Here is a 13,568-nt window from a genome sequence, read left to right on the forward strand (position 1 = left end):
TTTGGACTTTATGTTTATCTTAAACTTTTTGTTCAGTTAGTAATCACCTGTTTCCTGCCCTAGACCCAAGAAGCGGATGACAGGCAAAATGGAAAATAGCTGAGGAATGTTGGGACCTTAGCTTTTAATACTAGCTCTTGGATGGTGTAGGTTTTGACATCAGACAGAATTGAATTTCTACCTGTGAGTCTGTGAGCAAATTATATGACCCTGAGTCTTCATTTCTTATTCAAAAAATAAGAATATTTCTATCTAACTATAATCACCAGACTCACAGTAAGCACTCAGTAAATTAGGTCGTGTTCCCTTGGGTTTGCTCCCCACTCTCTCCAGGGACTTGAAAATGTGCCCAGCACTGGAATGGGGCCCTTAACCATTGATTTGAATCTCGAATAGTCATGTTTACGTGATCTTCTGCCATTTTAGAACTTTGTACATGTCAACAGGCATTTCTAGGAACTGAGACATTTACCAAAAAGTGTTTATCGATTACTGTATTGCAAGACCGACATGATGCAATCTTGAAAAGACAAGTAGATTGACATCACTCAATCCAGTATTCGTTAATGAATGCCATCTATCAAAAATATTTCTTCATTTTCATGAATTTCTTTAACTTTTGGAGGGTCATAGTGGCCTGGAAAAAGTATTCACCAATAAAAGGTTAATTATTAATAGTAATTCATTGGAAAGAATATAAAAAGATTCATTAATTCTCTCAAATGATAGAACACTTTCTATAAATGTTCATCTGAAATGATGAAGACTGTTAGATCCATCTCTCTTCTTGTTTTCTTCAGCTACATTAACTGTCAGACTCTTCAGAGAAGTTTGCTAGATGCAGGTAGGGAACCCTATTTATAACCTACACCTTCCATGCGCTAATAAATGAGGCATGTTGACTACTAACATGTATATGGAAAGGCATATGTTTCTCAGTGCTCATCACTGTCCAATAGTCATTGAAAATCACTAGAAATTAACTTAGTGGATACAGAAAGAAAACTAATATACTGAGGCAACACACACACACAAGAAGGTCTCATTTTTGCCTTACTTCCACTCTAGGTGAGAGAATGATACATTTCAACTTGTCTTTAAAATTGGACAAATGATTTTGCAATGTGCTTATAGTAGCAAGAATAATACTATGAGCTACATTATTCAGTACCTATTACGTGCCAGGCACTGCACTCAATGCTTCACACATAGGCTTTTGTTTAATCCTAACAACCACCCAAAGTAGTAGAACTCATTTACATTTCATAGCCAGAGAGACAGAGACTCTGAGTGCTTAAGTTAATTTTCCAAGACCATATTAAGTATCACAGCTAGCTGCTGAACTCAGAAGAGCTGTCTCCAAAGCCTTTTCCTGTTAACATAGCAAATAATAATAGTTTCTTTATTCAATAGGTAGCTCTAAGTTCCCTAGAAGCTATTGGTATACGAGAGAAGCCACTTCTTTCAATAGAGAACATGCATATGTGTATGTGATGAGTTGAGGTGACGAAGATGAAGATGATGAGTGAATCCAAGATGTATGAGATGCTGTCTTTCCCAAATTAAGCCTGACAAGGTGTTAATGCTTATACTTCTGTTCTTAATACTATACTTCAATTTTCTTAGTATTCTTTGGGTGTGCTAGTCAATCCTAATGTAAAGAGCTAGATAACCAAAAAGCCAAGTTTAATTAATTCAGAAGTGTCAGTACAGGTACGTGCAACTTATTTGTAGGCCAATGATACATTTCAACTATATCATGTATTTGAATAGAAATAAATTATTCACAGAACACAGTTTAAATACAAGGAAAAAAATTCTTGTAATTTGTTCTGATTTATGATGTAAACAAAAACAGATCTGGAAATTTATGAGTGAATAAATATAGATTTGAATTATAAGAGGATTTTGGTTTGAAAAATTTCATCTTTTGCCAAAAAAAAAACCTCTCTTTTTCCAGCCATGCAGCACACTAATAACCAGGATTATCTAGAGAAGAACTTAAGAGATGCGTGAGTTTTATTATCAATATTCTTTGGTATGAAATTTAAAATAATGTTAATTTTGGGTGGCAGGGAGTAGGGCAATGATATAACAGGATTGGTGGAGGAAACAAGTTTGATTCTATCTTCAGCATTCACACCAGTGTTCTGTTTCAGCACTAGTATTATGGTCACACAGTTTCTCCAGAAATTGACTTATGAAGAAGTACAAACGAGTGTTAAAGAGCTGCTAGACCTTGCAGAGAAGTGCAAGAGCCTCCAGCCACATGAATCACCTTCAGAATGTTGTCACCAACTGGTAGGTGAATCATGGTCTGCCCTTTTCTCTCTATTTTTTTAAAAACTAAATTGCAAATAAAAGATGTTGTTAGGAGGGGGCATGATAGGATAATTAGGCAAGGGATTTTAAGGCAACAATATGTACTTGAGACACCCTCAAGATATAATCTTTGTTGGTTTATAAACCTACAGTTTTTCAGTTCATACCTGGGAGATAAGACTCTGAGAACCAAACACTCAAGAGAATGAATTACCCTGGAATGCTCGTTTGTTAATTTAGGGTGGTTACTCTGCTGCTGTCACTAGAATACGCTTGTTTGAGAGCTTCAAATCAAGATTCCTGGGAAACTGAAGTACTCATTTTGAAAAGTTTCTAAGAGAATAAGAAAAAGAAGAAAAAAGTCAATATTATTATAGACTCTTTTCCACTTAGTAGAAAATCTTGAAAATTACTATTATCTATTAGAAAGTATGTCTCTCTTGTGATTAAAGAATTCTTGATAAACACTAACATATTCTTACAACCTGTACATTTTTGATCAATCATTCTCCTGTGAACGGTTTAAAATAGAAATGAATAGTTTTCTTCTTTATTTACGTATTTTTTTCACTCCATCTTCTTGTACTAACACCTACCTTTTTTAATCTAGATTCTAAGTAGTCATAGAAAAATCATTGGTTTTATTAGAGATACACTTTAAATGAAGCACTTCTGTCAGTGGCCAGCCCCACTTATTTTATAGTAGTTTCACCTTATTTTCACTTCAAAAGATGACCTTTTCCTGCCCTTATCCTCCAAATCTGGAAACATATGTCATTTGAAGTCTACAGCATCCTACACATTTACTGCCTTCCAAAGGTATTTGAAAACTAACTGAATCATTACATTTCCATTTGAATATTTGACACTGAATACGCATGCCTCAGAGTTCAATTCTGAAAATAAGTTTCTATGGAAACCAAACTAAAAACAATGAAGAAGCAAGGAAAGCAAGCTATCATCTATTTCTTGGTAAATGATTCTTATTAAAAATACTTTGATTTCTTTGGGCCCTGGATATTTTGGCTTATGTTTATTTTGATAGCTCTCAGCCGTATGAAAATGAAGCACTTACATAGGTAGAGAGAGAAGGATAAATCCTGTTTGGTCAATGTCCAACATGTTGGAATTTTGACTTAACAACCTAAAAGGCTTTTGTTCAAAAGAGCTATGTCCAGGGCCTGTTGGATACAGAGTGTAAGATTATGCACTCAGTTGCCTTTTCTTTGTAGTAATTCCCTAACTTTCCTGTGGTTAGGAATGTAGACCACACATGCTTCCCTTTAAGGTAGTATTTTCTCCTACAGATGACCACCTTCCTACAGCATATTTGCAATAACCAAGGAATAGCTGACAAACATGTATTTTCTGACTGTTGCAATACAAATAACACTGCAAGACACAAGTGCTTCCTATTACACAAAAGGGATGATGCCGGTTACAGTGATATATTCCAAATTCCAAATTCTGAGCAGATCTGTGAGATGGACAAAGAGAATCAAGTGCCAGTGAAAGAGAGGTAAGCCACTTTTCCTTGCCTGGTCTTTGAAAAAGAGTATTTTTTAATTTTGAAGACAGATCTCTCTCTCTTTTTTTTAATGTAAATGCCTCTGAGCACACAATGCTTTATTACAAAGATTTAAAGTAAAAATTTAAGCTATAATATATTTTTTCTCTGACAATAGAATGACAATATGGTCTCGGTGAACCCAAGAGGATGCGAAACTGTCTGTGCCATGAAACATTAAAAATTCCTAGGATCTGTAAAGAACCCATCTCTCTAAGGGTTAAATTGGTCAGACCAGTAGCAAATGATGTTGAAAAACACAGTCAAGTAGGCAAAGCACAGTAAATAGAGTACTGGGAACACAGAGCAGGTAGTAGCTCAAGCAAGAGGCTGGTATTTGGGGGGGTTCACCAAGGGATAGCAGGATAAATAACTGATAGCCATGGAGATAGAGCCCATCATTGGGAACCTGGAAATAAGTAATAATTGTAGACTGGACAGAGATGAGTTTTCTGCTCAAGAACTCTGATTGTATAATTCCCACCTGGAGTGGAGAGCATTATAGCCAACGGGAAGATGAGCTCATATTTTGGTTTGCTAGTTAGCATAGAAGTCTATTTTTTGAGAGTGGAGTGTGAACAAGTGACTGGGGCTTAGAGGCAGGAAACCAATACCAAGAGAGATAGAAATGACAAGAGAAGTGTAGGCTTCAGCTCTCGAGGAAGGCACCTCTGGCTGTCTTACAAGACAGGCTCGGACACCGGGAATATGGGAAAGATCTGATTGCCGGATCTAGTGCAAGAGGCATGGTGGTGATTTGATTTCAGATTTTAGACATGGAACTCTTGACCAGAAATTAATGAGCAGACAGGATGACTTGATGCTGAATAACATAAGCACCTTTAATTCGCCCACACAGGGCCAGAATTGCCCCAGAGATTACTGAGCCTTCCAAAAGGAATTAAACGGCCTCAGTCACTCAGGGAGAAAGGACTAAGGGACAGGGGATTGGGCAAGTTCCAACTTGTCTGACGTTAGGAGCAACCAAATGAGAAACTGAAATATGAGCTTGGCTACCTCTGTACTGTAGTGCTATTCACTCTAGGTGAGAATTACAAAATCAGATTTGGGTAGAACATTCAGAGATTACAAAATCTAACCAATACTCAGGCAATGAATCTAATCTCTTCTTGAATACTTACTATTGAGTCAGTAATAAAGAGTTGTTTTATATGCTACTTTAACTTATGTGCATACAGCTATAAATATTCAGGAGAAAAGTAATTTTCTATCTACTTGCCGTATAATTATATGCCAAAAATTTTATTTAATTCTTAACCAAGGAAACAATAACATATCAAAGCTGGAGGAAAAGTCAGCTATTTGGGACCTATCAAAAGATAGCATAGCACACAGATACACAAAACCTTAATTCTGTACCTTTGAATTATCTAAGGAATTTTTAATAACAGTTTTGATTATTGTAAGATTTTATTATTTATATGACTTTGGTATCAAACTTCCAACCTTAGTGAGATGCTGTGTTACCTTACAACAGGGACATTCTATTTTTTAAGTGACTTTAATTATTAGAAAGCTTTTCCATGTACTAAGTTAAACTTTGCCTTTGGAAATTAGGTTGGTTCAATACCAAATATCTTCTAAGGGAACTAAGTTACTGTAGCACAAAAATGAACCCTTAGTTTAACAGCATACTCAACAGAGAGCAGAGGTATTGAATGGCTCCAGTAAAATTTCATATTGACCAAGAATTTTGCCCTATCTTGGGTGGCAGGTGTATCTTGATAATCAATTCTGCTTTTCTTTTTCTGCAAGTTGGGCTTTAGAAGCTGCTGAAACAAATCTATTGGCTGAACTTTCAAGAGTAAGGTTTGAGACACCTTGATGAGAGTGGAGAAGGTTTTTTGGTTTGTTTCTACAGAGCTTAGACCTACTTTTCTAAATCTTGTCCAATCACTAATGAATAAGTTCAGTTCCAGAATTTGATCTAGTTTTCCCTGTCCATGGCTTGTGGATGATCTTCCCTTCATAGGTTTTTTAAAAAGCAAAAGTAATAATCCCAGGATGAGCTAAATTACACTATGTTGGCAAATTACCTCTAATTTTCAGCAACTTAATGTAACAAAAGTTTTATTTTTCACACATGCTCTCTGGCCAGTGTTGATTGGTAGGAAGTCTGCTTATCATAGTCACTGAGGGACTTGCTGACAGAGGCCCCATCTCAACACTTGCCTTCTTGATTACTGTGGCAAGGGGAGGGGATGGTGGTAAACCATGCATTGCCTCTGAAGTCTTTATTTGGAGTAACACTCATTGTTTCTACTCACATATCATGAACCACAGCAGGTCACATTATCATGCCTCACTTCAGAGGGGGTGGGAATGTGCAATCCTATCCTTTGCCTGGAAGGAGGGGAGGTGGAACTGTTTGATAAATAACTCTAGTGGCCACCATTTTGATCACTCACCAACAAGAAAAGATTTCTTGCTCTTAACCTATGGGAAATGCTAGCACAGGATTGCTATACATATGAGCTGCTAGATAAAGTCTCTGCTGAGGCTTGGTTAGTGTTTCAGGCCTCCTGCAAAGTCTCCCATCTTCGTTAGAGCAATGTCTGGCCATGTCTGTATCTGGCTCTAAGCCTCAGAGAGCTGTGAGAAATACTCTTCTGATGAAGTTCCGCATGGATATCGTCCCTGACCCCAGAAACCCTAGCTGTCTTTTTTAGTGTGATTTAGTTTCCTAGCTTCTATAGAACTAGGGGATCCTAGTCAAATATTTCAGGCACTTCTTTGGCCATTTGCTTGAGCTATAATTGCTTTTGCAATCATTATAGGGAAGGCAATAGTAGCAAACTTGTCATCAGACTAGACTCCAATGGCTGCTGCAATTGTAGCCGTAGTTGGCGTCCCAAGAGGAATGGCAGTTACGGACGTTGCAGGAATAAAGCTTTAGACACTATCCAAGGAATGGGCGGCGGCAGGAACCTACCAGCATGCCATGCCTGGTCTCTGTTCTTTGTCTGTCACTTTTCCCATTATCTCTTTAACGCTGAGATGATGTTCTTTATCTATCACTTCCCTCATTGTCCATTTAATGTTGAGAACCAGGGCCATTTTTTCTGGTGACTTAGGCTTACTTTGTAGACATTACATCTTAAAACTTCACTAGGGGCAACATGATAATAATCAGGATGGACTTGGCTATGCTGTGGTAACAAGTAAATCCAGAATATTCAGTGACTTAATTCAATAAATATTTATTTCTTGCTCATGTTAGTCTAAATTGGATGGTTCTCTTAGGTGACCCTTGAGGAGGCTGGCTCCTGGCTAAAAACCTATGCGTGGTTTTATGTTTTTGTTTTTTCAGGCAGTCCTGACAGTAGGCATTTATAAATGACAGGTCTCAAAAGAGAGAGCTGCCCTCCTCACACCAGAATTGGTGCACAGCCAATGCATCACCGTCTCTGAAGAAGTTGCAGTCAAAGACTGGCTGGTGTGTGCCTATGAATAGCTGCATTGGGAGTCAAGGTGCCTGCATTTGGAGGCCTTTTAATAGGGGGCCTTTGACAGAGGCCTTCCTCGGTGACTCTGCTGAGACTTCCTTATGGGGGGATGGAGAAAGAGACTTAGAGAGAGTTTTCAGCCCTCTGACTCAGTACTCAGATCTTTCTCCTCTCCTCCTCCCTTGCCCCAGGGTCCACAGAACTGCAGGAGCCTTTTGTCTGAGGCTCCCCCAGGACTGAGCCATCCCATGTCTGTGGGATCTGCCTGATCCTTGCTTGGTGCAGGTCCACAGCGGGGGAAGTGAAGTTGGGCGAGTAGTCAGCGCTTTCCCCAGCTTAGCATTTTGCTTACACTATCCCAGTGTGTAGTTAAATCCTTGACTCTTACTTTCATTTTGGCTTTTTGTCTTCATTGGCTACTCTGGCGCTCGGCAGCTCAGCCTTCTCCAGCTCAGCTCGGCTCAGCTCCTGACAACTCTCCTCCAAGGGGCAACTCAGGAATGAAAGATGCTTCCATGTTGGAGCTATACCATCTGGAGCATGTGTTTCCAAGGTTACTGCGAAAAAGAAAGAGGGAGAGTAGGGAACCATGCAAAGCAATTAATAGCCAAGCTTAGAAGGGGTGTATGGTATGTTTATTCATATTTCATTGATTAGAACTCAGTTAGATGTTCCCACCTAACTGCAAGGGAGGCTGGGAGAGTAGTCTTCCTGTGTGCATAAGAATGGGTCTGTGTGAGCATAGAGCCAGTTTTTGTCTGCAATGTCAGCTTTTACTGGGTATTTGTGTATGTGGCGGGGGAGGGGGTGAGTAAGTGATTTGCACAAGTTTCGTGGAATAGTGTGAGGAGATACGATTATAAGTGAGAGGCAGACCTGATGCCCAGGCTCTATAGTGAGTGTGAAGAATGAATTAGAGAAGGAAATAAAGACTGGGATTCAGCAGCAAACCAAAGCACTGAGTGACACATCTTGGAGGACAATGGCATTAACCTTCCTAGTCTAGAAAGAACTTATAGATGATCTAGAGATTCCTCTTCACCCACCAATAGCTTCAAATTTAATTCCCCTTCACCAGGTGTGCAATCATCTATTTATAATCAGTTGAGACTAAGGAACTTTTGACCTTCTACTACTTCTATAAAAATGAAGAGTTTAAATTAGTTAATTACTTAAATAATTACTGATTTTTTCCCCCTACTGGCCCAGAAGGTACAGTTGGTCACTTCATGGGCACTTGGAGAATGTCTGACCAACCTCACAGTGACCTGTCCAGAGTGAACATTTGTTGTATTTAAGTACAGTGCCATCTCTTCTCTGTCACCAGGAAATTCTACAAGTTTCAGGTCAACAAATCTAAATGAACACCAAGTTTTTAGGATGCAGTGTCAGAGCATGTTCTTGAATTCCAAATTATATAACTTTGTATTTGTCAAATTACAGGTACATGTATGAAACGTCTAGAAAGCACCCATTCTTGTACGGCCCCACTATTCTGACCATGTCAGCTTGCTATGAAACAGCTATTCAGTCATGTTGCCAAGAAGGAAATAAGACCGAATGCTTCCAGAGAAAGGTAAAATACTCTTAGGTTAACTGTTTTTCAGGGCCTTGTTTTGCTAAATGTGGCCTGTGGACCACCGGCAGGTGCATTACCTGGAAGCCTGTTAGAAATGCAAGACCTGAAGCTCTTCTCTAGCCCTACTAAATAAGACTTCATTTTAACAAGATACTCAGGCAGTTCATATAGTCCTTAAAATGAGAGAAGCATATCCAGTGTAGCTATCACTTCTTAATAAAGATTTAATACCCCAGTTATTATTGCTGAATAACAGAACACCCCAAAGTTTAGTCTCAAAAAATAACAATCATTTATTATCTCTCGTGGTTTCTATGGGTCAGGGATTCGGGAAGAGGCTTATCTGGGGCATTCTGGCTCCTGATTTTTCATGTGCCAGACAATGGATGGATCTGGGACTCTGAGGGGCTGAAGCACCCGGGGGTTGGTTCAACGTTTCTTTCTTCTCATGTCATCTCAGTGCCTCTCCACGTGGTCTCTCTGCCTTGGCTAGTTTGGGCTCCCTTCCAGCACGGCAGCCTCAGGGAATAAGACTGCTGATACGTGGCCAAAGTCTCAAGAATGAACATTCTAGTGGATAAAGCAGAAGTCTTATGGCCTGTTCTGACCAGGCCTCAAAAGTTACTTCTCTTATACGCTATTATTGGTTGAAACACTGTAAACCTCACCAGTTTGAAGGAGAAAGTAAATAAACTGTAAGAAAAGCTCATTGTACGAAGAGATGAGATAGAAGATATTTTTGTAGCTATCTTTGGAAAATACAGTTCACCACACTTAATTTTAACCAGGTGGCCTTTTCTCCTTTATTGAATAGATGTAAATCAGTGATTAGTTCCAAGATAAAAGTACTTTTTATGCATGCTCATTAAAGTTTATAAATATCAACATAAAATAACCATCTTTAGAGGGGGCACCAGATGGATTTTCCCAAAGGTCATACTGAAATGAATAGTAGTTTGATAATCATTTTGAAAAATCCGTCAAGGTTAAGTGCAGTGCCACTTTTTTCTTGCTGTTTTCTTTGATCTTCTCAGTGAGAATTTCTCTCATATTCCTCTCAACCCCTATTTCTCTATTTCCCTGAACCTATTTCTCCTATTGAGCTTCTCCTCATCATCTGCTTTGTGTAAGAAATTCAATAATGTATTGAAAGAGTCTCTGACATACGCCAAGTACTCAGTGATCATCGCTATTATCATTAAAGCTATTTATGTATATTTATTACCTTCCTTCCATTCTTTCCCTGGTGAACTCCAATTCCTCCAGAAGCCAATTCTGAATTCCTAAGCAGGACAGTCTTTTTTCCCCCCTTTTCATTTCATATTATTAAAACAACAAAAAACAAGTGATTGTGCAGACATGTCTCGTTACCTGACATTTCTGAAGAATGAGCTTTTTCATGGGGGTTGGTTTTTGTTTATTTGTTTGAAGGTAATCTGTTACAAAGTTTTCTTAATCTTAATCCTTTTCAGAGGAAATTAATGCCCCTATAATTTAAGCATAAGCAGATGCTTTTAAGTTAGCTAAGAGGTCTTTGTGATGTTTGCAGTCTTGCTGCTTCCAGGATGTCTGCTAATACAAGTTCTTCCTCCGAGTAAGTTGCGTAGCCAAGTGTGTATAAAGTGTGTCTGATCAGAGAATGCCGTTTATGAGTTAAGTCTTCACAGACTTTCTTATGAAGTGGATAAGCTTGTTTGTATTTGATTTCAACAGAGTCTAATACAACAAAATAAGGATAAAAATGATATTTATAATTACAAAATATAAATGACTATTGTGCCAGTTTTGTGCTTTGAAAATTGCCTCTATATAAATTTTCTAACTTGTTCTTAAAAATAGGTGAGGTGCTGAAACCTGAAGTGAAAATAATATATGGTCAATGTCATGTTTTAAGTGAAAGTATAAATATAAATTTAAAATAAAATTTTAAAATATTACTTATATTCCCACCACACAGAGATACTGATTTTGGTATATTTCCTTTTATTCATTTTTTTCATTCACAGATTTTTTTTACTCTTATTTTTTATTGAAGTGTAGTCGATTTACAATGTTAGTTTCAGGTGTACAGCAAGGTGATTTAGTTATACATATACATACACACATATATTTATCTCCAGTTTCTTTTCCATTACTGCTTATTACAAGAAATTGAATATAGTCCCCTACATTCACAGATTTTATTTTATACATTGTTGTGATCACACTTAATATATAGTTTTGATTAAAGACTTAAATATACATACTTTTTATTAAAAGTATACATCTTTTCAAAATAATGTGCCATTATTCACTTAACCATCACCCTTCTTTTGTGATACTTTGTCTCCAAAATTTTGCTACCATAACAGAACATGCATGTTCTTTGTTTTGCATAATTATGTTTTTATTTGTTTAGAAACACTTATTTGCAATAGAGTTTCAAAAGTCAAAATCCTGGGTTAAAGAATATGAATATTTCAGGGGGCACTCCAATTAATATATATTATAAAACGAGCATGTATTTTAGATAAGCATTTGGAGACATGTTCAGGATGACAGAGCTAGTAACTTGAATAAAACCAGAATACAAATGTAAGACATTATTGGAATTTATTTTAGTGGCTCTTTGGACTTTTGTTTGCTCATTTTCTCATTTATATGCCAAATATATACGTTCTGGGACAAGTGATCTCTGGGTGAGATGTTATTTTATTAAAAAAAAAAAAAACAACTCCACCAAATTATGCTTTTGCATTTGGCTTCGTAGATAAGACAATAAAAAATTTCTAATTTTGAGGAGATACACAATTTTTATTTTTCGCTCTTCTTTACTAGTGATGAGATGAACTTTTTCTGTTATTGCCATATTTCTTTGATGATGAGTCATTTTTCTAATTACAGCTAGAACCCATCAGAAAGTACATTAGAGAAATATCTTTGAGGCATCACCACTTATGTGAAATTGGGATTAAATTCAACCACAAGGTAGCAAAAGCGGTGTAAGTTACCTGTTTAGATTTGTGCACTTTGTTGCTTTGGATCACCCTCTTTGATTAAACTCCTTTGAAAAATCTTTTATCTTTCGTTTACTAATGCCTCTCAGTATAAACCTGGTTCCTTTCTCTACATGTCTACTACTTGCCTATTTGATAGGGCACACAGGGCTGTGCGTAAAATTGCACGATCCTCATCTCCACCCACGTCTCCTGCCTCAATTTCTCCATCATCTCAAGTCCTTTAGGCTCTTCTTCAGTGCACAAGAGATTCTGTATATTCAGATGCAAGCACTTAATTGTTCTGCACTGTAAAGGCTGGAGGACAAAAGGCATATTTCTCTTGGAAGATAGGAAAGATTTTGGCTCTAATGTCACCTAGAGCAGAAAAAGCAAGTGGTGTTTTTGGGGGGAGTAGGGATGGAGGAGTGCGAGTTAGGGGGAGAATAAGAATCTGATATTACTCAGGCCCTTCTTTCTTGGCTCAGATTGTGTTTCTTTCCAAGTTTATCCCAGAAGACATGCATCTTCCTTATTTCCCCTTCTTCCCCAATTTAGGACACATTGGGCTGCCTGGAAGCTCAGTTCTCCTTACAAGGCAGGCCCATTTTTCATACTTCTAGAAAAATTTCAGGGATGTTGTTCAGTTGTCAACAGAAAGGGGCAAGGAAGAACCAAACCTCCTATAATTATTGTCTTTATGATAAAGAATTTTATTTGAAAAGTCAGGTCAGATAAATTCCCAAATTACCTATCTAAGCAACTCAGATTTTTTAAGCAATAGTTTAAGTGATGAAAATGACTATATTTACACAATTCAGAAATGAATAATTTTCATTTGGTGACTTAGATCTCTGTCTGGCTCTGGGTTCTATCACTGAGGAAATAGAAAACAATTATAACATATTACTTTCTTCATCCCTCATTTGTGAATCTGTTTCTATTTTGGTTACTTGGTGAACTAGGATTAATTTTAGAAAGGATTGAATTCAAAATACTGTTTAAAATGTACTTTTTTTTTTTTTTCCAGGGAACTGGTTCTGTTGACTAAAAAACAACCGAAAGCTAACTTTTCTGAAATTGCCAAACTGGCCACGGATATTAAAAATCTGCATCAGACCTGCTGTGAAGGAAATGCAGTAGCATGTGTGTTTGGCAGGGTAAGAGCCTCTTTTTCTTAAAACTCACTTCAGTCCTTAAAATACCTGTAATTCTTAAGTAAAAGTGTCAGTGATATATAATGAATCTAAAAAAGCATTGTCATTTCTCAATGTTATCAGTAGAATGGTGTCTCCTGTCCTCTCTTCTCAGCTCATGTGATAATTATTTTCTTCCTTTTCCTTCCTCCCTCCCTTCCTTCCTTCTTCCCTTCTTCCTTCCTTCCTCATTCTGTCTTACTTTACTTTATTCTTTTATTCTTAAGTTTTTAAAGCTGATCTATAATTTCTTTCCAAAGTGGGATTATATTTCATTCATCTTTAAATCTTGAGCAAATCCTGGAATTGCAAACTATACCCTCAGGCCACATCAGCCTGGAGGAAAGAAGAAACAAGCAAAACAAAGATGTGGCATCAAGGGGTGAGGGCCGTGGGGCATGGACAGCATAGAACTCACTGGCCCTACATCCAAAGTCTCAGAGATGGTGGGAGAAGTTTTCA

General features: G+C 37.5%; 1 protein-coding gene across 1 annotated transcript in view; it reads left to right on the top strand.

The window, feature by feature from the left end:
- Nucleotides 1–759: 759 nt before the first annotated feature.
- LOC102537005 (alpha-fetoprotein-like) overlaps nt 760–13,568 on the top strand; it is a 37,113-nt gene continuing 24,304 nt past the window's right edge. The window contains exons 1-7 of the mRNA XM_006212545.4: nt 760–844; nt 1,961–2,012; nt 2,160–2,301; nt 3,630–3,841; nt 8,800–8,932; nt 11,819–11,916; nt 12,941–13,070. Of these exons, the coding sequence (XP_006212607.3) occupies nt 760–844; nt 1,961–2,012; nt 2,160–2,301; nt 3,630–3,841; nt 8,800–8,932; nt 11,819–11,916; nt 12,941–13,070 (852 nt within the window). The remainder of the gene's footprint in view (nt 845–1,960; nt 2,013–2,159; nt 2,302–3,629; nt 3,842–8,799; nt 8,933–11,818; nt 11,917–12,940; nt 13,071–13,568) is intronic.

The sequence above is a fragment of the Vicugna pacos genome, chromosome 2 (genome assembly GCF_048564905.1).
Source record: "Vicugna pacos chromosome 2, VicPac4, whole genome shotgun sequence".
Taxonomy (NCBI): Eukaryota; Metazoa; Chordata; class Mammalia; order Artiodactyla; family Camelidae; genus Vicugna; species Vicugna pacos.